Genomic DNA, 24,009 nt, shown 5'->3' with positions numbered 1-24,009 from the left:
GGGTACTTGGGTGGTCTCCTATAGCTGTACCGACTAAGAACTAACTAAAGTCAAGGAAAGTAGGCTTGAACGAAGGAACCCACCCATCATCACCTTCCCACAAAATAACAAGTTCTCTCTTCCCTATCTAGTCTAGGTCCAGCCAAAGTCTTTTTGTTTATTGCTGGAAAGCAGGCAAAGTCTTACTAATAATCTTCATTAAAGTGCACATGAGACAACTAGGTCCATTTCACTGCTTGTCCCCATCGTTCAAACTTGTGCCCTTTTGGATGGAGGAACCTAATTTGTTTTGAACTCCAGTTATGGTATGGTGAAGTTCCATGTAGTCACATGAATGTGTGTGTGTGTGAGAACTTGAAACTTCATCAAGTTCCACAACTGGAGTTCAATACAAATTATGTCTCTCTAACTCAAGGGAGTAGCACAGTTGTTGAGTAATGAACTTGATATGAGTTATAAACTCAGATGTTCTAAGTCTGACTTCCATTAGGCACATTGTGCGCCACTCACACGGGGATGTTTAGTGCTCTTCACTGTTTTAGTGAAGGTTGAATGGTTCTCATCACCCCAGTATGACCCGATCTATACGATTGTGGGATCAGCATAGACTCACGAGACTAGTCAGGCCGAAAGCTTGGATACACGTCATTAGCAAAAAAAAATGAGAGAGAGAGAGAGAGAGAGAGAGAGAGAGAGAGAGAGAGAGAGAGTCTCTGCATCAGATCACTAGATGCTGCTGCTCAACCTTGTGATTACGAGACGCAAATTCGCCGGGGCCACAGTCTTGGCCTACCCCTGAAGTCGTTCTACTCTGCACTTCCATAACCTTTATGGAATCCATTCTCAAGTCATTGCCCTTTCAGAGATTGAAGCGAAGTACCCTGTTTGTAAAAGTGGCTTGGCAGGTCTACCTTTTGTTATGACAAAGTGAGGATTGGGAATGAGGATTCAAGGATCACTAGATGCAATGTTTTCCTCAAATATTTTTTTCCCAAGAGGGCTGTCGTATGGTGGAGATGTCTTGTGCTAGAGCATGATAGATAAGTGGCAGGTACCCACTTCATCACCCACTTTATAGGAAGGACACTGGGGAAAATTAACTTGGATCGGACAAGAAGACCCTCTTGAATTTAAGTAAATAATACTTGCGAGCATAGCTTTAAACCCACCACACTCAAGACATCTTTAACTTAAATGCTCCTAAAGCAAGAAAATGAGCCTGTCTTTATTAAAGGTTCGAGAAACAGAGAAGAAACAGATGCAAAGTAGGAAACTAGAATTTTGATGTCTTCAGCTATGGAACAAGCAGCTCAATCCAAGGAGGCCATAGCATTATTAAGAGCTGATACCACTGGGTAACAGTAAAGAACAGAATTAGATGTTGTAGCAAGCAAGCTATGTGCAAGGATTGTGTCAGTAATGAATACCTTCTGCTAATCTGCTTCCATGGTCAGTGAAAAAGGGTCAAATCCTATGAGCATGATAGAATCAAACGTTAAACACAGAAAATCCCACCATTAATTCTGGTGTTTCCCACGCAGAAACAGTATATCTTACTGAACAATAGAAAACTTTGGATTGGCATAATTAAAGATGCATGAAGGCTTTACACTTGTTTGACACCAATATAGAAGCATGGCTTAAAGAAGGTACTCTCCAGGAATCATGGACTTTTTCAGTTAGAATCATCAACTGATTTGCTGTAAATCTATGGGGATAGCTAGCAGAAGGTAGAAGGATAAGAGTCTTCAAACCTTGTCAAGGAGGAAAAGTGCAGGGAGGGAAACTAATTTAAAGGAGATGGAATCCAAATTCTATTTGGGGTAATGCCTTTTTTGTTTTATTGGTGTTTGGTGTGCTGTGCTAAACTTGCCTCACAATTAAAACCAGAAAAGTTCGATTCTTTACTTACCCTTTACCTTTCCTTTCACCCAATTGCCATGAAAAGCTCCCACTTCTTCACTCTGCCCTGTCAAGTGCCCACTGACAACCCACCCTCTGTTTTCCTTCCTCCTTTTTGTTCCTCATTCAAAGTTAAAAATCTCGTCTATTTACATCTTCGTCTTCAATTCCCATGGAGGAGCATCCCAGTCGTGAGCGCAATCCTCACTTTCAGCCAAGCCCACAGCATCAGGATCAACAAAAACAACCGCAGTACCTCTCAACGCAGCTGCCTCCATCGGGACAACCACCACAACCCTCTCGCCAACCTCTTCGCCATGGAGGAGTATCAGGTACTCTTAAGGTGCCCAACACTCGCAGGAAAAAGCCTGTCATCTGGTTCACCACCTGGTTCGGTGCTGTCTGCTGCGCCATATTCTGGATCATCATCATACTCACGGGCTTAGCCATACTGATCGTCTACCTCGCATTCAGGCCTCGAAGCCCTCATTTCGATATCTCAAGCGTTACCCTCGATGCAGCTTACATAGATACAGGGTCTCTGCTCAATGCCGACCTCACTATCCTTACCAATTTCACAAACCCAAACAAGAAGGTAAACGTGGATTTCAGCTTCATGGTCCTTCAGCTCTATTACGAAGACACCCTAATCGCCACCAGAGCCATAGATCCTTTTTCTGTGACAAGCATGGAGACGAGGCTCCACAATGTGGAGATGATCTCCAGCCAAGTTTCTCTCCCAATAGATGTCTCAGAGACACTGAGGAAACAGATGGGTGGGAATGCAGTCATCTTCAACCTCCAGGGCACATTTCGAACTCGATCAAATTTTGGGAGTTTCTTTCATTATACGTATTGGGTGTACAGTAAATGCACCATTGTTACGACTGGGCCTCCTAGTGGTGTCTTGATAGCACACAAATGCAGAAAGAAGCGTTGAGATTGATGAAACCCAACAAAATCATCATTTGTTACGGAACAAATCCAACACGAAAAGGCGCATATAGTTGGGAATTGAGAGTATAATCCATCTTTTATACCGTCATTGTCTACTTCATACAAATTCATTTTGTCATTCTACAAGTGTCTGTATCCAAACGACTTTGGTTAAACAAAGAGAGGAGCTGAAATTTGCTTCCTGTATATAGATAAGCTGCCTTCAATTGATATATCAGCATTAAGCAATCTAAGTGATCACCAAATGAAGATTGAAATGAACTGGGTCTAGAATACATTCTGAAACCTGATTCTTCTCTATTTTGTGGCTTCAAAATGGGATCTAATTGCGAAATCTATTCCAATAATGTATAGCAAACAATAAAGTCTAAAGGAATTGAATATAACCAGAACAACATTTTCTGAGACTTTCAGTGCTTAGACTGACAGATGAAACCCCCAGAATCCATGTCGAAGCAGGCTAGACACTTAAGAATGTCAATTGGCTAAAGTGAAGGACTTCCTGAGCTGGATGATTTGGATCACGACTAAATTACTTCCAATTGTTTTTGCTTCTGGGTAGGGGTGTAAACGGATTGAATTTTCGAAGCGAATATGACTATCTGCATTCAAATATGTTCATCAAATCCAGTATCCTAATTTGGTTCCGGATATTATCAGACCTGATTCATTTCACAGAAATGGATACTGAATATCCAAATTCACATTAGATTATTTGATTATTCGTTTACCAACACTACAATAATAGCATTACATCCCTCTAAAAAAAATCCTCTATTTTCTCTCTCCATTTCATTGTTGCTCATATGGCACATCCTGAACTCAACCACCTCTGTCATGGAGCCTCTGAAACATTAAAAAAATATCTGATCTCGAAAAGGGGGGGGGGAATTCAAATTTCCATTACTACTGCACAGAATAACACATGACATGAGATTTCATAATGTACATTGAAAAGAGTTCAAAAAGATCGACATATACATGCCCAAATAGCAATCATATACTCAATTTTTGAGAAAATAGATGCATTACTGGTGGAAGAGTCCATATGGAAGTGTTAAAAGATGAGATTTTAGATTAAAGCAGAGGTTTTATCATATAGTAGAATTATAATTTGATTTAATGCCCATAATGAAACAAAAAAGAACAGACAAATCATTAAATTTACCACATATTAAGGATCTACAACCGGTATATATAGCAACTGTAGATTTACATACTTGTGCAAGCAAGAGCATAACAGGGAAAGAAAGAAAGATGGTGAGAAGATAGAAACCAGAATGAGAATCATCCTAATTGAAGAGATGCGTATGAAGTACCACAAGAGAAACAATTCCTAGTTGTTTTATAAAGCTCAATCAAGCAATATCTTGGTAGTCCTTTTTGATTTACATAAGATGGCCCTGGAGCTACAGTGAAAATTCACCAGAGCTAATATGTCAATGCCATAGACAGAAGCTTAGCAAATGATGTCATCTTAAAGAATTAGATCAAGAAAGGTTCTAATCCTATCGCATGAAATATCTTAGCATCATGCTCAATAGTTGACATCTAGCCATAGGAGGATGACCTACCACCTAACCACCTGCAAGGAAAGTTCTGCCAAAACATAGTTTTCAGTTTCCATTTTTTTTTAATCATGCCCTGTTTCTGCATAGACACTTGATTGAATCCCAAGTCACAGTTACCATTTTAAGCATGTTTACCTATTTAGTTGGGATAGCCTTGCCATGTATATATATTTGTTGCATTGTTTTGGATCCCCAAAATACCTTTTTAAGCCTGTGCATTATAAGAATTTTGTAGGAACTACACCCAAGTGTTTCACAACAACAGGTTACCAAGTAGTCGCTCCTACACCAGGTACTACATATCATCTCCCAGATATACCTAATCTTGACTGGAAACCAAGACTACATAGGGCAATCACTAGGAAAAAATGAGAACAGAGCAATTCTTAAATAATCCAAATACAGAACCAAAACAATGGCATACCTGTACTGTTTAAGTGATAAAATTCAAACCCCCTGGTCCAATAATAGAACCAGATAATAGATAATCAACAATAAAATGTCACTAGTTGACGTAAAAGAAATTAAAATACAAAGATGGGCTTTTTAATAAAGGGTAAACCAAACAGAAACAGATTTCAAGATGATGCCAAAAACCCAATGAAAGGAGTTAGGAGTCAAGATTATGAGGGAGTCAAGGTTATGAGGATACAAACCGGTTGATCCAAACAGGAATAAGTAATGCTACCTATTGTAGATGAAACAATCAAACTGCCAAGTCTGAAATTAACCTGCAGGAAATAGGAATATGTGAGTGATAAATGAAAGTACAACTCCAAGCAAGAGAACAGATCTGGGTAACTCCACCAGTTGCAGCAGTACTACTAACAGCAACAGATCTTTATTTTTCTGAGCACCATCAGCCCATCACACTTGTGTTCTGCTTAAAACTGTCCCAAGCAGAACCCAAAAGGGAAGTATGGTGGTGCTCAATGGACACAAAAGATGTGGAATATACACAAATATAAGTAATTCATATAAGGAAACACATTCATGAACAGGAGTATATACGATTCTTGTCTTCATTTGAAGTACATACAGCTTCCTACCAAAAGAAAAAGTACAAACAGCTCATGCCCAAGAGCAGACACCTTCCCACTCTATGTAATTGAATACCATATTCCATCGTCATATTAACAGCCATTAGCTCAGAGATTGGAACAAATTGAGAAGTTGTTACCCTTCATCGTGGCTCTAGCATAATATGTACGTCATTGCCAATAACACATTTGTAATATGGATTCACCAACAAAATGGATCAACAACCTACAAGCAGGCCATGAATGGTTTTCCTAGTAAATGACTTTCCAACTTCATTGAGAAACCTCAAATGAACAGAAAACCAATCACAGTTCTACGTGAACGGGCGTGGCATACAGGAAAGAAATTTATCAGAAGATAAACATGTCAAATGAATCACCAAAAGAGAAATACAACTTACTCTCGCAGTACTATATTGATTTTAAGACCAATGAAATTAACGACAAGCCTAAGAGTCATGTGAATGTGCTTCTTGCAACTCACTAACAGAGACTCGTTAGAAAACAAAGATTTTTGAGGAAATTTTTTTTCAACATGTCCACAAAGTAGTCATTTTAGCAAATTTTGCCTGCATGAGTAAGATCAAGAAACAAGCTAGCACTCAGGAAAGCTCGATCCCATGGTGCAACAAGCTAGCAAGTCTCAAGCCTTTATAGTTGCTGACCTAAAAGTGGATTTATATCATCAGACCATCTCTAGGAAAAAAAGCTATCATCAGATCATTTATCAGAAAGTCTATCCAACAAAAAACTAAAATAACTTATGTACATCAGCATAGGAATGTATTCAAACATCAGAATAATACACTCCGGCGCACCAATTAGATACCAAACATAACAAAAAACTATAACAAGACAACATGATTTGCAAGTGCAAGCTTTTAGTACTGGTTTCGAGCGCCTACCATATGCATAAGGTACTCATCTCATCTAAAGGAAAATAAAATCAAAACCAAAATGGAAGAACCAAAATTTACTTGATTCCGTTCCTTCGACCTAGTCATAGAGTTTCTAGTTTTCTATTTTCATAATGATCACAAATATTTAAGAATGTAAAGGAGGCTAAATATTAGGACCGTGGGATCAATGCCAAACCCCATATAGAAGCAAAGTGGATTCAGTTTGACTTTATTCCAAATTTTGGTTCCCTACAAGACACTCCTCCCTTTTAATGATTATATAAGTTGAGGTTGAAACACAAAAAAACAAAAGAAGGAAAAAGATCCACTGCGTTACTTGGATACACCAAGAGAAAGAAGAAAACAAGTTGAGGAGCTTGATCGACCTTGTGGAAATTGTGATCAGCATGGGTGGCCAGGATTTGCTTCATCATCCTCAAGTTCTTCTTTGCCTTGGATACCCCAAGAGAAAGAAGAAAACAAGTTAACGAGCACTCATGCGATCACAATTTCCACAAGGTCAATCGCAGTCCCCATCTCCAACTCATCAAGAAAATCCACTGGCACTCTACCACTCTCGAACGCACCAATATCCATGTAAATTATAATCTTTTTTGTCTTATATCATCTTCTTTCAATATTCATGTAGCAATTACCCAATATATTTGAGCAATCGAAGAAGCTGAGGCCTAAGTTTGAAGCACTGTTGGGGCCTTTTAAAAGCCATGCTCAACGTTACCAAGTGCATCGTCCAGTTGCACGAGCTGCCGCCTCAGTAGATCTCCTCCCAACCAACCACCCCTGTCGGTGGCCACCACCCACATTCCCACTACTGTTTACTGGACCATCGGGAGCTTCGTCACATGCGTGTCCGAGATCATTGGCCTAGCTTATTGGTTTGGATCGATCACGAGTATGTCATTTCATATCTCCCTCTCTTCTAACCAATGTGGCAATGTCCATTAATCCCCTCTATTTGTGATTTCCTGGTTTTGGTACGGAGTGGTGTGGCTCCCCGTGGTGGACAGATCCCTCCCATGGACCGAAGCGAAGCAAAGAGATGGTGGTTTGTACCAGAGCACCCATGGCTCTCTCAGTCTCTCTCTCTCTCTCTCTCTCTCTCTCTCACTCACACACACACACCTTTACTCCGCTCCAACTAGGGTTCATAGCTGTCTCACTGATACCCTATCAATTTAGTATTGAGATCGATCTCTAAGCAAGGTTTTAAAAATCGGATCGATCGATACTAATCCAGATCGCCTGGATTGGACCATATCGGAAGAATTTACCCCTGCTTTTTAATAGAGTATAAAGGTAGAGAGGCTGATGGAGCTTGGTTAGGCTGTTTTGCTTGAAGCAATGTTGCTTTCTTTCACCCATCTCTTGAAGGTTTCCATGGTGCATGCCTTGGAAGTTGAGATTTACATGATTAAAGACATCTCGGTTTTGGGTTTAACAGATTTGCCATGACAGAGAAGTCCATTGGATGTCAAAGTTCTTAAAAATTTTGAGACCTCTCTGAATCTAGAATGATGGAGAAGTTAAAATCAGTCTCAAACTGGCAATGGAGTTTACTATTTATTAAGGAGACCACCTGTCGCATAGGGCTTCATCCGATCATGTTATCAATCAACATTCATCCAAGTAGTTCATACCTATTCAATGACTGGACACTAGCCCATATATATGAAAATGTTACATGAAATTGATGAAAGCAAATATTAAATATAGGGAAATCATTAGTTGAAAAATAGGTCTTGCGAATTAACTCCAGGAAAACTTTAGAGTTAGCTCACAGGTCCATATGAACATATAAATTACATGGGATTTGGTTACATCAGAATCTATATTATAAGATTTGCATTTTCGATCCAAAATCGCACCATTAATTATGGTGTGTTTCCCACTGAAACTTTTAATTGGCATAATTATAGGTGCACAAATGTTATGCTTTACACTTGTTTGACACCACAGTATTAAAGGATGGTTTAAAGAAGGCACTCTTCAGGATATCGTGGACATTTTGGAGTCTGAATCTCTGGTTGATTTGTAGCAGATAGGAGATCAAAAGGAAGAAGGATGAGAGTCTTCAAACTTCATAAAGAAGGAAAAGTGCAACAAAGGAAACTATTTTTGAAATAGATTGGAATCCAAATTCTAAAGTATAACAAAGGAAACTAATTTTAAAGGAGATGGAATCCAAATGATCATTAGGGTGATGCTTTTTTTTTTTTTTTTTTTTTGGTTTGTTTAGTGTGTTATACTTAACTTGCCTCACAATTGAAATCAGAAAAGTTCGATTCTTTACTTTATTTCACTTTGAATATGATGATATTTGTATTCGAATCCATTTGTCAAATTTAATATTCAAAATTGATACATTTGTCCCGTACAGAATGTGTTAAAACTGTAATCAAATTTGAATACAATTATTTAATTCATTTTTGGATATTATCTATTCCAAATTGTTTATCATAAATAGATATCGAATATGAATTCAGTTATCAACATCAGTTAATCGATTACCAACACTACAGCTCCTTACTAGTTTGGATCCCAAGGGGATCAATCCCAGAATCATCTCATATACTAAAAGACCCACAATTAAGATCTGATCCTCAATTAACAATGGGATAATCTAGTCCCGATTTCTTAACAGTTTTAGGCAATTTTAAAATTTATAGTCTAATTCAATCAAATACCATTTTTTGTACGGACACACATTCCGTATGTGTCTGCGCATATGTACCAGTTCCCTGGATATTACTATGCACTCTCTAAACTCTAAGTGGAATTAGACGATAGTTTCAAATTAAAAGAACCATAAAAATGGATAACTAATATTTACTTGTGGTTTTTGAAAACGTTACCTTTCATTGTTACACGGATAACAATCCATTTTAAAAATGATAACCAATAAAAGAATGACACTCAAGAGTGAAAGTGACTGGATCAATAGTTTAACGGTTTCAATTTTCATTTTAAAGACCAAGAACTTATCAGTTTGGTTTCGATCCGGACTAGATAGTGCCAATTAAGGGCCTAGTACTTCAGCCTAACCAAAACCGATTCAACTAGACCCTTGACACCCTATTTGGAGCATATATGTGTGAGGGACACAACTAAAACCATCGACCCCTACCTCTTATTAGCATCTTTTGCGCATCAAAATGTTACATCCATGAGATGATTAAATTTGGATCAGTGCGCTGCTTAGTTAGGATCCCAATCCTAATCTTAAGATAATGTTTAGTATTTAAAGAAAAATATTGAAATTGTGGGACCACTATCTAACCCCATGTAGAAGCAAAGAAGTTGATGCTATTTGACTTTTCAAAAAAAAAAAAAAAAAAAAATCGAATATCTGTTTCCCGATATCTACAACCATGACATGCATGTGGACATCTCCTTGATTCCTTTTAGTGGCTATAAAGGTGGGATACATCGCTCTAGCTTGTTATAGGACAATTCATCCTCAAGTTCTTCTTCGCCTTGGATACACCAAGAGAAAGAAGAGAACTAGTTTAGGAAAATGGAAACCACTCCAATTTCAAAGATGCCACAGCCGCAACAAGGTGAGGATAACAATCAGTTCATCATCTCAAACGACAATGAAATGATGAAGCAGATCTTAGCCACCCATGCTGATCACAGTTGCCACAAGGTCGACGTTAGGCACCATATCCAACTCATCGAGAAAATCCTATGGCACTCCACCACTCTCAAACGGACCAATATTCATGTAAATTATCATATTTTTTGTCTTACTCTTCTTCTTTAATATTTGTTTATGTTTTTATGTTTGTACTTAATTTTGTATGATTTAAAATAAATAAATAAATTGTGCATAGGATCCGCAAGTTTGTTTAAACATGAAAAGCTTAGATGAGAAGATCCAAAAGGTCAACTTCATGGGCATGCTTGAAGCATTGGCTTATGCGATACACAAGATCTCCAATGAGGTTAGATATACAGTGTACTCTTTTGTAAAATGCTCACACACAAGTACTCACAAGACACATCGAAGTAGGAAAACATACATGTTACTTACCATGTTTATCATTGACAGATATCTAGAAAATGCTTCTCTAGGGTTGGGGATGTGCACTCTGTTGTTTTATGGTTGTCCTTGTTGGCAACTCGGCCACGTGGCGGTGATGATGTGGCCAGTTTGGGTGACGTGGATGAAAATGATGACATGACAGTGTCCAGTGTCACCGATGAGATAACAGAGCAGCTTGGTATGCATGGAGTGGTTTAATACATCATTAATAGGTGGTGCGGGTTTCTAGGTCAAAACTGGCAAAATTGGCTTATTTATATTCGAGGGCATTTTTTGTAATGAAAATGACATTTTTGGAAGATCGGTTCTTCATGAAAAAGATAGATTGTANTTTTTTTTTTTTTTTTTTTGTGTTATGCTAAACTTGCCTCATAATTTAAATCAGAAAGTTTGATTCCTTACTTACCCTTTAAATTTCCTTCCCACTAATCATCTTGTAGAGCTCCTACTTACTTCACTCTGGCCTACCAAGTGCTCGCGACAACTATTTTTGACAGTTATTTTTCTTTATGGCGATGCTCACTATACTCTTGAGACTATCAATTGGCTAAAATGAAGGCCTCTTGGGGGAACAGTTGGTCTTCTGTGCCTTAAAAAGCTTTCAATTGTTTTAGCTTATGGATGGGGGATGCAAAATGATGGCCTATTGGGTAGTAGTTGGTCTTCTATGCCTAAAACACTTTCAACTATTTTCGCTTTTGAGTGGGGGATGCAAAATATTGGTGTACGATGTTTTGCATTCCATTGCAGTTTAATCCAAGGAGTACTGGTAGGTGCCTCGATAGGCAGGACGACGGTTCCGCTCCATAGTGGGAGTTTAGGGGGCGCAACCTCCTCGAATATTTTATTTGAGGGTAGTTTTGTACTTTTTGGATTAGGGTTTTTCGCTATATATTTGGAGCGAGGTTTTCTTTATTTATAATGCAAATAATTTAAGAGAGGTGTGAGGACGAGCGATGTAACTCTATTCTCCATTGATAGTGAAGTAGAATCTCATCTCACCGAGGACGTAGGCCATCTTGCCAAACCTCATAAACTTGTATGCATTTTTTGTTCTTGTTTTTCCATTATCTTCTGTATCGTTTTTCGGTTACGTTTCTACAGCAAAATGATGGCCTATTGGGGAGCAGTTAGTCTTCTATGCCTAAAACACTTTCAACTGTTTTTATTTTTGGATGGGGATATAAATCAATCGAATTAAATTCGAATCCATTTCCCAAATCCAATATCTAAATTCAATTGTTTGTCTCATCCATGGCTCTAGCTAGTTTTTGAACAACTCATACTCAAGTTCTTCGATTTGGATATACCAAGAGAAATAATAAAAGAAGTTGAGGACGATGGAAACCATTCTCATTTCAAGGATGCTACAGCAGCAGCAAAAACTAATGGTGCCACAGCAACAACAGGGTGAGGGTGACAATTAGTTTATCACTTCAAACGATAATGAGATGATGAAGCAGATCCTGGCTACTCATGCTGATCACAGTTTCCACAAGGTTGACGTCAGACTCCATCTCCAACTCATCTAGGAAATCCTCTTGCACTCCACCACTCTCGAACGTACCAATATTCATGTAAATTATCATCTTTTTTGCCTTGATCTTCTTCTCCTTTTTGCCTTTTCGATCCAAACACCATTAATTCTGGTGTGTTTCCCAGTGAGAATTTTAATTGGCATAATTAAAGGTACACAAATGCTTTACATTTGTTTGATACCACAATATAGAGGAATGGCTTAAAGAAGGCACTTTTAAAGAAATCATGGACTTTTTCAAGTCAGAATCCCTGACTGGTTTGCAGTGAAACTATTACGATAAGAGATCAGAAGTATAAAGGATGAGAGTCTTCAAACTTCATCATAAAGAAGGAAAAGTGCAACCAAGGAAACCATTTTTAAAGAAGATTGGAATCCAAATTTTAAAGTGCTGCAAAGAAAACTAATTTAAAGGAGATGGAATCCAAATTCTGTTTAGGGTAATGCTTTTTTTTTTGGGTGTTTAGTGTGTTATACTTAACTTGCCTCACAATTGAAATCAGAAAAGTTCGATTCTTTACTTCATTTCACTTTGAAGATGATGATATTTGTATTCGAATCCATTTATCAAATTTAATATTCAAAATTGATACATTTGTCCCGTACAGAATGTGTTAAAACTGTAATCAAATTTGAATACAATTATTTAATTCATTTTTGGATATTGTCTATTCCAAATTGTTTATCATAAATAGATATCGAATATGAATTCAGTCATCAACATCAGTTAATCGATTACCAACGCTACTCCTTACTAGTTTGGATCCCAAGGGGATCAATCCCAGAATCATCTCATATACTAAAAGACCCACAATTAAGATCTGATCCTCAATTAACAATGGGATAATCTGGTCCCGATTTTTTAACAGTTTTAGGCAATTTCAAAATTTATAGCCTAATTCAATCAAATACCTTTTTTTGCACGGACACACATTCCGTATGTGTCCGAGCATATGTACCAGTTCCCTGGATATTACTATGCACTTTCTAAACTCTAAGTGGAATTAGACGATAGTTTTAAATTAAAAGAACCATAAAAATGGATAACTAATATTTACTCGTGGTTTTTGAAAACGTCACCTTCCATTGTTACACGGATAAAAGAATGACACTCAAGAGTAAAAGTGACTGGATCAATAGTTTAACGGTTTCAATTTTCATTTTAAAGACCAAGAACTTATCAGTTTCGTTTCGATCCGGACTAGATAGTGCCAATTAAGGGCCTAGTACTTCAGCCTAACCAAAACCGATTCAACTAGACTCTTGACACCCTACTTGGAGCATATATGTGTGAGGGACACAACTAAAACCATCGGCCCCTACCTCTTATTAGCATCTTTTGCGCATCAAAATGTTACATCCATGAGATGATTAAATTTGGATCAGTACGCTGCTTAGTTAGGATCCCAATCCTAATCTTAAGATAATGTTTAGTATTTAAAGAAAAATATTGAAATTGTGGGACCACTATCACCCCATGTAGAAGCAAAGAAGTTGATGCTATTTGACTGTTAAAAAAAAAAAAAAATCCTATCATTTCCTATATTTTCATTTATAATTATATAAATATAAGATCGGGTCAAGCCAAATTTGAAGCCTTCTAGTTGGCCCTATCCAGGGCATCGAATTCTCAGCCCTACTCAGCCCGTGGTCTTAGGCGGGCTTGGGCTTGCCAGTCAAAGTGCAACCCCTACCTTGGATCCATAAAAGACCCTGCAGCACAAGTGAATTAGGAAAGACTGAGACCCATGAGAACCATGAAGCAATCTTTTCAGGCATGATCCCATCCGACAAAGAGTTACCCTTTGGGTTGGGGTCCACAAGAGTGGCCTCCTAAGATCACCGCATGTGCATGCTTCACGCGTGACACTGGAGAAGTGAAGATCATGGAGTGGTTGGTAGCTTTGCCGACCATTTTGATTTGATTTTTTTTTTTTAACTCATCGAGGAAATCCTATGGCACTCCACCACTATCAAACGGACCAATATTCATGTAAATTATCATCTTTTTTTGTCTTACTTTTCTTCTTTAATATTTGCTTATGTTTTTATGTTTGTACTTAATTTTGTATGATTTAAAATAAATAGATAAATTGTGCATAGGAACCGCAAGTTTGTTTAAACATGAAAAGCTTGGATGAGAAGATCCAACAGGTCGACTTCATGGGCATGCTTGAAGCATTGGCTTATGCCATACACAAGATCTCCAATGAGGTTAGATATACAGTGTACTCTTTTGTAAAATGCTCACACACAAGTACTCACAACACACGTCGAAGTAGGAAAACATACATGTTACTTACCATGTTTATCATTAACAAATATCTAGAAAATGCTTCTCTAGGGTTGGGGATGTGCACTCGACAACGGGGGCATTATTCAAGTCCTTATCAAAATTCTCCTGGGATGCCAAGGTGGTGGTGGTCTTTGCCGCTTTTGCTGTCACTTATGGGGAGTTTTGGCTGGTGGCAGAACTCTGCGGGATTCATCCGTTGGCCAAGTCCATTGCATTGTTGAAGCAATTACTTGACATATTTGAGCAATCTAAGATGTTGAGGCCTAAGTTTGAAGCGCTCTGGAGCCTTATCAAAGTAATGTTCAATATGACCAAGTGCATCGTCCAAATCCAAGAGCTGCCACTTCAGTACATCTCCCCTGACCAACCACCCATGTCGGTGGCCAGCAACCTCATCCTCGTTGCTGTTTATTGGACCATCAAGAGCATCGTCGTCTGCATATCCCAGGTCATTGGCCTCATTGGTTTGGATCATGAGTATGTCAATTTCATATCTCCCTCTCATTCTTCTCCATTGTCGATTCCCCTCTGTTAGGCTTAGCCTTTTTTTTCCTCTTAAATGATTTGATGCATGAAAAAATGATTCTGAATATCTGCTATGACTACTACAATTACAGATCTATTTCATCGACCACAAAAGCTTGTGATGATCAGTTGTTTAGCTTAGCACAAAAGATCAGCAACATGCATGAACACCTTACCAAGCAACTCAATCTTTGCAATCAACAGATTGGTGAGTGAATAATGAGTTCAGTTGATTGAATTGATGCGAGTTACTTCCCCTAATATTTCATTTTTCGATACCTTCGTGGTGGTGTAGATGAGAAGAAACAAGTCGAAGCTTATAATACGCTAGTGCAACTCTTTGAAACGGTCCATATTGACAACACGAATATTCTAAAGGCATTGTTTAATGGAACGGATGATTTGCAACCACTTATGTCTAATGGCTCCGCTAGGACAAGGGTTCTCTCTCTCTCTCTCTCTCTCTCTCTCTCCTTTTTTTTCTGTGTTCAAGCTATGAGTGTGGATCAGGTTCTCGTACCAGAATCATTTCCGTACGGGTTGATCCACACAAATGAAATCCAACATAGAGTTGATTGTTGGGTGGATTCCTTTTGTGCGGATCAATCCCGTACGAGAATAGTTAGGATAGTTCTCATACGAGGACTTCATCCGCTCTCTTCAAGCTATGCCCCGACCTATTCACATTATGCAACTTTCAACTCGGCTCCACTAGCAATCTAGTATTATGTTACTTGAATCTTTGGTTTAACTAGGCTAAACCATTATGACACAAGCAGGTTGGCCTTGAAGTGCTGAGAAATAAGACTCTATTGTTGCTGATATCGGACTTGGACATCTCCCGAGAAGAACTTGCGATTTTTTACCAGATCATGTACAGGATGAGGGAGAATAGGACAGTATATATTAATCCTTTCAGGAGCAAAGAGATCAACTCAAGGACAGAGTCTGGCATCCAAGAGGTGTGGCTCCCCATGGTAGACAAGACTCTCCCATGGACTGAAGCAAAGCAGAGAGAATTTGATCGATTGCGGGCAGCTATGCCATGGTACTCAGTGCATCACCCTTCCTTGATTGATCCAACAACGATCAAATACATCAAAGAGAGATGGCACTTCAACAAAAAGCCAATCCTTGTGGTTTTGAGCCCTCATGGTAGGATTGAGCACCCTAACGCCCACCACATGTTGTGGATCTGGGGAAGCCGTGCGGTAGAGGGTTGCTTTGCTTTCAATAGCACGAAAGAGGAATCTCTCTGGCGTCTTAAGACTTGGAGCCTTGAACTCTTGGTTGATGGCATTGATGAAGATTTATACCATTGGGTAAACACCACCAGAGTCAATAACAAACATCATATCATAATTACGATGATTCTTCTTTTTCTTCTAGTCCATAGCCCTTTTTTCTTTTTTCAGGTGAATGAGAAAGAACGATATATTTTTCTGTATGGAGGAGAAGACATAGATTGGATAAGAAAATTCACGACGACTGCTAGAACAATGTCACAAGCAGCACATATCCCATTCAAGATGGTGTACGTGGGGAAGAGCAACCCAAAGGAGAGGGAGAGAGTAAGAAGGAACATAAACATCATCACGAAGGAGAAGCTGAGCTATTGCTGAGAAGACCTCACACTTATCTGGTACTTTTGGAACCGGTTGGAGAGCATGTGGTACTCAAAGATGCAACAAGGCAAGACCAGCAAGAACGACCCTATAATGAAGGAGATCATGACAATGTTCATCTTCGACGGCAACGAGCAAGGATGGGCATTGATTGGTAAGGGAAGGGAAAAAAATATGGCCAAAGCCAAGGGGGATATTATCTTGAAGTGCTTCGAGGAGTATAATAAATGGAAGGAAGGCGTTGACTCTTAAGGGTTTCATTCGGGCAATCATCGATCACCTGGAACAGCTGCACACCCCGCACCACTGCAATCGCTTCATCTTGCCAGGGACAGAGGGAATGATCCCGGAAATGTTGGTCTGTACCGAGTGTGACCACCCTATGGACATGTCTGTGTCCGTCATGTACAGCTGTTGCAACGATTAGTTGTGACTCTCATTGTTACTCTAATCCAACCTATACTACGATTACTACTAATATATGCTATTACGACTACCAATCTGTACTACTATTAGTATGCGTTATCGACCTTGGTCAAGTGGCCCATACCATTACTAATATCGATACATATTGTCAGTATCAATCCATTTAGGGTCCGATAAAGGGTTAAAAGTTCGCTTATTTATGATTTTATGTAAAATCTAGGGCTCAAAGCTATTTCATAGATACCACCATCGGATTAGTATTTATAACGATTGTGATAGATAATAAGCCAATACGAGATCGATACATAAAAATATGTTAAAGAGTAATGGAATTACATAATATTTATATGGAGTGAGGAACTCCGGAACGCCCAAATGCATCTGGAGTCTGGACTTGAAAATACCCAATTGTGCCAGGGCTGTTTTATGTCTTTTCACACCGTCTGGGGGTTGGCGTGAACCGTGAAGGTAACATTACTTTCTCACACCGAGTTTTATTCACAAAGTTATTGAATACAGTATTCTTTTTTTCTTTTTGGTAAATATTGAATACAGTATTCAAAGGTTATGCAAAAATTAAGTCACATTTTAATGCAGCATTGAAGCACAATAATAGATCTCATTTTTACTAACTTATTGAATTACCATCATTAAAAAAACTAGGGTATACGACTATATGCCATTAAGATAGGGTATGTCTAAATGTAACCAATCCGGTTACAAAAACCTTGTCACCTAAATTACTGTGTCTCCATTATTTTGTCATTTTGTGATTGCTTTTAAGGTCAAAAAAATAAATTCAACCTCAACTTTTTGAATCGTTACTTTGATTTAAACGGCAAAACTAGGGGTATTTTTGAAAATGAATACACTCTTCCCCAAATAACCCAAACAACCCCTCGCCCCAACTAATCGTCTTCCTCCTCGCGAGTCTTTCTGTTACCTTTGTTGGTTTTTACGGCATAAAGTTCGACGAGATCATCTCTAGTGAGTCAGGTAAAGGCTCTCTTTCTTCTCGGTATGTCCAATGTTTTTCTGGGTTTTAGGGTTTAAAACTTCTGGTGGACTTCATTTTTGTTTTTTGAAGTTTATAAAACAAAACCTCTTCCTAGAACTTATTGTATCAATTATATTGCAATAATTTCTATTGTTGTGCATTAGAGATGAGGTCGGTAAGATAGGTCTAATCATCTCTCTCTCTCTCTCTCTCTCTCTTCAAAGAAATCAATTATATTAAATATGCTAGTGTTTTCAATAAAGTTAAAATCCAGGAAGATGACAAATGGCAATATTGTAGGCTTTTTTTTTTTTTTTCCGTAAAGCAATATCGTAGGCTTGGTACTACTATAATAATGATATGTGAAATTTTATAATTATAATATATTTTATTTGATTCTAAGGGTTTTGGGATTGATTCTGATCAATTCCAATTTGATTTGAATTTCGATTGATATTGGCAGCTACTGATTTGATCTCTGATTCGGTGTTTAAAATCGATTTTAAGGTTTATAGGACTAGATCGTGGGTCTTAAGATTTGAGGGCGATTCTAGGATTCTTTTCGGTTTGATTTTGATTCGATTGGATCAATTATAGGAATCAATTCCAAGGATGTTGGGGACGGTATCAGTATCGATCTCTGTCGATGTTGATTCGATAAAGATTTGAATCCGATGGAATCGGTGGGTATCAGTCTATTTTACCCTTGCTTTTTATAAAAGGTACTACTTTTTACCTATTTTACCCCTGAAACAATCCAAATAACCGATCCGGATCGAGGATCGGTCTCAGCCGATGCTATCGATCCCAGACCGATACTTGAAACCATGATCAGTTCGATCTCCAATTCCAAGTTTAAAATCCCTAGTTGATGTGGCTAGTTCGGATCAATCCCAATTCTGATCATTATAGAATGGCATGTCTAGGATTTTTGGGATTGAGCTATTGGTTTTTAAAATTTAGTGTCAATTCTAGAATTTTTGTGATTGATTCGGATATGATCCAGACTGGAATCATTATGGACCAATTTACTATTTGATTTTGAGTTAAAATTCTGGAATTAGCCGATTTGGATTAGAATTGGTCGTGAACTATCCAACTACGGCAGTTCTAAAATGGTCAATTTAGAATTGGAATCACTAGAGGAATTGTTTTGATATTCAATTTCATGTTTAAAATCATTGGTGAATAAACCAATTTCGATCCAAATCAACCATAGTAATACCTATCCAGGCTATTTCAGAATGATTGATTATAAGGCTTTTGTGATTGATGTGATCCATTTCTGATTTTGGTCACTTTGATCTAGATTTTATTTAGTATTAGGCCAAACTGAAATCAAAGTTCAATTTCAATTCAGACCGGTTCGGTTTTTATTGACTTGACTTAATGGCCTCTTGTAGATAATATGTTCTCTTTTAGTAATTTTTTTAAAGTTGTTATAAGGTTTTTTACAGTTTCGATTCGCTTGATCTGGTCCAATTCAATTTTTTACCGATTTGATAAAATCTCAAATTGATAAAGGTTCATTTCACGTTTCTCTTAGTTTATATCCAACCCACTTGATTGATAATAAACACCCTTACTCAAAGCAATAGAACCAATCACCCAACCAAAACACCCACCTTTTAGTATAGTTTTTCATTGAACTTTAGAGAGAGGAGAAATTGAGATACCAAACGTAGTGATAGATCTATTTGAAGATAAAATTCCACTTCTACCCTTCTTAAACACTGTCATAAAAAGTAGTGCTAACAACTTTTAAGTTTTTATTGAAAATATAAACACAAAATTACTTTTTAAATCCTCTTGAACCAATCATTTCTTTCACATTCTATGACCATTAGGTAACCACAAGTAGTTTACAAACCTTTTGTAACCTACCCATGTTACGGACTAGACAAACCCATTAAGACATACCACTATGGGTGTTATTTAAGTTAGTCACATTTATACCCTCGTCTGCCTGCTATTTGGCAAATAATAGATTTACCGTCATTTACCGGCTCTTTAGCAAACGCAAGTGCATCACAGGTGTCTTAACTAAAGGAAAAACAGATGAAAGAAAGAATTATCACTATAAATTAACAAGTTGCCAAGAAATTTTTGTACATCGAAGAGAGGATGCCTCTACCGGGTACACTTCTGTGAACAGTATAGAATTTATCTATTACCGAATGCACTATATTCTTTACAATGTCCCACCCAGTTCTTCACTTGCAGATGGGAAGCAGCTAATATCCACATCATCTGCACCCACATATCAGCCATTAAGTTTACAGTTAAAACAATTCAAGCTCTCCTGTGATTGTCCCTCGTGAGGAAAGGATGCCTGAGAGCCTCATGAGCAGTCAACCGATCCACAGGGTCATACCGAAGGAGACCTTGCAAGAGATCTATGAGATCGCCTGCTGAGTGGTCTACATGCTGCATTACCAGGTTCTGCAAGAACAGGAACAGAAACAGGCAAAACAAAACACCAGCTTAATGAAATTCAGCACACATGCATTTCTCTACGAAAAATAATACCCAACAGATACTGGTCTATGCATCCGCATATATATAAATGATGAGTACCTGGAGACGAGGAAGCTTCAAAACGGCCTTAATGCTCTCTCTTGAAGTTGCACCTTCAGGCCAATCTATTCTTCCTCTTCTAACATACTTCTCCGCATGACGACTAACCATAGTCAAACACAGAATCATGAAAAATAAAAATCAACAATTTACATAGAACTTCCTACCTACAATAGTAGAAAATTTCTTAAATTTCAAGGCAGTAATGAGGGACACGCACTCTATTCTTTTCAACATGTGCTGTGGGATTGGACCTAATACCCTCTCCATCATGGCAAGATGCTCCAAGTTCTCATGTGTCTGAAACAGTGCTTCACCCTGGCAAACAAAGAAAGATGCAACTGACAAATAAAATCCACATTCATAACCAAAAACCAATCAGGGAGCTACATATCAAAGAGAAGAGAAAGACTTACAGAGCAGAGTTCCACCAAAATACAACCCACACTCCAAATATCACATGGATAGCTCCAACCTAGACCTAAAAAGAAACACAATGTAAAACAATCAGGAGATGAGATCCCCTCCAACTGATAAATAATCCCATGCATATTAAACTTGTAAAAAAAAAAAAATGACTTGTCCATATATCTTTTGGTTGAAATATACCTAATCTACAGAAAATGTAAAAAAGAGCATACCAAGAATAACCTCAGGTGCGCGGTAATGCCTCGTTGACACAATGTAGCTATGATCTTGGTGTTCATACGTTGTGCTGCCAAAATCAATCACCTTAATGGCACTCGACTTCGGCAACCTCTTAAAATAAGAACCATCTTTGGGTGACCTAGATGAAACCTGCATCAGGGGAAAACAGTGAATAATGATGATTCAATGCCCATTCATAACCAATTAAAACATATAAAGGGGGGGGGGGGGGGGGTGGTTACAGCAGAACAACAGATAAGAGAACCAAACAGACAGCAATACAAAATAAAAGAGCATGGCAATAAAAAATACAGGTTGGAATAAATTCTCAGAAAATTCGTAATACCTTGTAATCTGGCACTTTGACATAATCTGAAGAAACTAGTAGTATATTCTCTGGCTTCAAGTCGGTATGTATAAGACGCAAATCATGCATGACTGCAAATATCCAGAAAAAAAAAACAATAAGCACCTTCTGAAACTAGAATAAATATTCTATCTGATAATGAATTAAGGAACATAATCAAAGCAAAAAAAAGGAACAAAAATGATCCTGCAATATATAAATGAAATCAAAGAAGAGAATCTAGGAGAAAACCTCCTGAATTCATTAATTAGTTCAAGGAAAAAGACCAAATACCAAATAGTAAACATCATTATCCAAACTGAAATTTATAGAAGCGGGCAAAAGTAATGACTACACACATGCTACACATTCCAACAGTTGTCTGCCAAGCTCACGGACTAGATCAATGGGAAATGAGCGATAATTGTTTTTCCGTAGAAAATCGTATAAGCTTGGTCCAAGCTTCTCAAAGACCTGTTAAAACCATTTAAATCCACCCACAAAGTCTTAACCCCCAAAAAATTTGTGAAATTGGGTAAAGCAAGTCATCACAAATCAATCATATACTTACAATACATATATGGTTACGATAGTCAAACCAGTTCCGTATTTGCACACAACTGCAAAGAATAAACCCACTTAACCACTTGCAGAAAATCTACCTTAAATCTACCATTGTACCGATCATCAGCAGGAAAGCATCTATAAAGAAACAAATGCAATCCGCATAAAAGAAACTCACCGATTGCCCCCCTTATCATGTTTTCCAAGCTGTTGAAGGACTTCAATTTCTATCATGGCTGCCTCCCGGTATTTCTTTATACCGCGGACAATTTTGATGGCAACCATTTCCTTCCTCTCCCTATCCCAGCATTCTAAGACCTGACCAAAGGTCCCTGGAGAAGAGAGCACAAATTTCACATTTGAGTAAGTGAAAATAATTTAACCTTGCATGTTGATAGACAAAATATTTAATGGGGGCATAAATTAACAGAAAGAAAAAAAAATACTAAAAAGTCCCAATAGGGGGTAAAATTATTTAGATATGCCTATGGTTATAAGGATGGCAGAGAAAAAGGGAATCAATTGAAACTTACCTTCACCCATTTTCCCGTGGATCCGATCTGCAAGTACAGAAAACAGAAACAAAAAAATAAACATGTCAGTATGAACTAATGATCAGTGGTTAACAAGAGCTCCAAACACTTTGCAGAAGGTAAATTACATATGGATTTTACAATGGTAAAAAATTGTCCCATGAAACATGGACAATACAAGTAGTTGATACTCAAAAACTCTAGCTGGTCAATTTCAAAAAACTCCACAAATTGTTCAACCAGTCCTCATAATTGGTGTGTACTGGTGCATGCATGTGCATGTGTAAATAAGCCCTACAAATTAGGGTATAGGTAAAAATAAAAAAATGTGATTCTTATTTGTGAAATTGATAGCAAAAATGGTACTGCAATGTTGACAAAAGTAGCTTATAAAAAATTTGTAAAACTACAAAATGAAACAACAAAGCTAGAACCTACATAATTGAACATTCAAGGTAAAAAAAAAAAAAAAAAAGTAACTCTTGTAGGTTTAGAAATCTTTCAAACATGTTTACTTAGATGATATTAAAATATTCAATGCATAAGTACATTAAAAGAAACAATTGTCACAGGGCTTAAATTATTACTACTGAAAATACTGAAGTATAAAAAACAAGATTCAACTAAAAAATATGATAATTTTACTTAAGTTTCAAACGTCATTTCCAGACAATCCATCCACACAGACAAAAATAAAGATATTGTTTTAATGGTGATCAAGTGTAATTACAGCGCGAAGTTAAATTTTCTCCAAGCGCAAAAATGTAATGTCCATCTTTGTCATCATCTCGCCATGGGGGAGAACCATTTCGAGCAACTCCCTTTACAAACAGAGAACTAGTATGGTCTGAGGGTGCCCTCGAAGGTGCAAAGCTTGTCAGATTTCCAACCTCTTGGCCACAAAATATTCCTGGCTGGGCCTACACACAGCCATCCATTCATATTCCACACAAACATAATTAAAATCTCACCCTCACTTCATCATTCTCTTCCAACATCTCTCAAGTCATTGTCAACAAATCATAAAGGATAAAGAAATAAACTTGCAGAAGGAAATAGATAGAGCTTACCAAATACCATAGTATCTTTGCAACAAGGACAGGATGGCATAACAAAAATGAACAAAGATTTGCACAATACGAACAAAAAAAAAAAAAAAAAAAAAAAAAACAGTTGGACTTTAACAGGTTTTAAGAACTCTAAACAGAATTCAATCATAAGAATATCCCCATTTAACCAATAATAATAAACAAGTCAGAAACTATACAATTATCATGCAAAAAGACCTATGATCTACTCGAATTCAATGAACCGCCTACAAATAAAGCATGTCCCAAGATCTATTTTCTGCATGGGAAAATAAATCCAAGCCACAAATCTGCAGGAAAAACATAACCATGGCCAGATCTGAAAAGTTCGATTAAGCTTTAAATATTGACCAAATACGACGGGAAAATCTTAGATATATAGAGGTTCAGCTAAAGCAACAAATATATATAT

General features: G+C 37.6%; 3 protein-coding genes and 1 pseudogene across 6 annotated transcripts; 3 read left to right on the top strand and 1 right to left on the bottom strand.

Moving 5' to 3' along the window:
• Positions 1–1,438: 1,438 nt before the first annotated feature.
• On the top strand, positions 1,439–3,045 carry LOC122067664 (NDR1/HIN1-like protein 3). Its single transcript, XM_042631509.1, has one exon. It carries the CDS (start codon positions 2,075–2,077, stop codon positions 2,840–2,842), a length of 768 nt encoding a protein of 255 aa, XP_042487443.1. The 5' UTR covers positions 1,439–2,074; the 3' UTR covers positions 2,843–3,045.
• A 6,806-nt stretch (positions 3,046–9,851) lies between these two features.
• Positions 9,852–14,647, top strand: LOC122067667. Its single transcript, XM_042631512.1, has 3 exons — positions 9,852–10,114; positions 14,076–14,186; positions 14,317–14,647. The coding sequence occupies exons 1-3, from the start codon at positions 9,905–9,907 to the stop codon at positions 14,500–14,502; spliced, it is 507 nt and encodes a 168-aa protein (XP_042487446.1). The 5' UTR covers positions 9,852–9,904; the 3' UTR covers positions 14,503–14,647.
• LOC122067665 lies at positions 14,522–16,896 on the top strand (annotated as a pseudogene).
• Positions 16,897–19,900: 3,004 nt separating this feature from the next.
• LOC122067663 (serine/threonine-protein kinase AFC2-like) lies at positions 19,901–23,999 on the bottom strand. Of its 4 annotated transcripts, XM_042631505.1 has the most exons (11): positions 23,240–23,999; positions 22,510–22,536; positions 22,155–22,308; positions 21,984–22,032; positions 21,772–21,886; positions 21,413–21,504; positions 21,060–21,216; positions 20,835–20,899; positions 20,639–20,736; positions 20,419–20,521; positions 19,901–20,283 (listed from the first exon to the last, which is right to left on the bottom strand). In XM_042631505.1, the coding sequence occupies exons 2-11, from the start codon at positions 22,517–22,519 to the stop codon at positions 20,134–20,136; spliced, it is 993 nt and encodes a 330-aa protein (XP_042487439.1). In that variant the 5' UTR covers positions 22,520–22,536; positions 23,240–23,999; the 3' UTR covers positions 19,901–20,133. The 4 variants fall into 4 exon arrangements, with proteins under 4 accessions (XP_042487439.1, XP_042487438.1, XP_042487442.1 ...); XM_042631504.1 differs by lacking the exon at positions 23,240–23,999 and having other exon boundaries at positions 22,510–23,208; XM_042631508.1 differs by lacking the exons at positions 21,772–21,886; positions 23,240–23,999 and having other exon boundaries at positions 22,510–23,205.
• Positions 24,000–24,009: the final 10 nt, after the last annotated feature.

This window comes from Macadamia integrifolia, unplaced genomic scaffold, assembly GCF_013358625.1.
Source record: "Macadamia integrifolia cultivar HAES 741 unplaced genomic scaffold, SCU_Mint_v3 scaffold3047, whole genome shotgun sequence".
Taxonomy (NCBI): domain Eukaryota; kingdom Viridiplantae; phylum Streptophyta; class Magnoliopsida; order Proteales; family Proteaceae; genus Macadamia; species Macadamia integrifolia.
The sequence above is the reverse complement of the archived record's forward strand: the minus strand, read 5'-3'. Positions and strand labels throughout refer to the sequence as shown.

Bases quoted from the DNA above. Each gene is read 5' to 3' on its own strand.
- LOC122067667 (XM_042631512.1), top strand. From the start codon at position 9,905: ATGGAAACCACTCCAATTTCAAAGATGCCACAGCCGCAACAAGGTGAG. The intron at 10,115-14,075 runs GTAAATTATCAT...AATTGTGCATAG, and splicing joins TCAAACGGACCAATATTCAT to GAACCGCAAGTTTGTTTAAA. The intron at 14,187-14,316 runs GTTAGATATACA...ATGCTTCTCTAG, and splicing joins TACACAAGATCTCCAATGAG to GGTTGGGGATGTGCACTCGA.
- LOC122067663 (XM_042631504.1), bottom strand. From the start codon at position 22,573: ATGTTTATTTTTTTGTTTCTGTTTTCTGTACTTGCAGATCGGATCCAC. The intron at 22,309-22,509 runs GTAAGTTTCAAT...TCTCTTCTCCAG, and splicing joins CCACGGGAAAATGGGTGAAG to GGACCTTTGGTCAGGTCTTA. The intron at 20,522-20,638 runs GTGCGTGTCCCT...GACTATGGTTAG, and splicing joins CACATGTTGAAAAGAATAGA to TCGTCATGCGGAGAAGTATG.
- LOC122067664 (XM_042631509.1), top strand. From the start codon at position 2,075: ATGGAGGAGCATCCCAGTCGTGAGCGCAATCCTCACTTTCAGCCAAGC.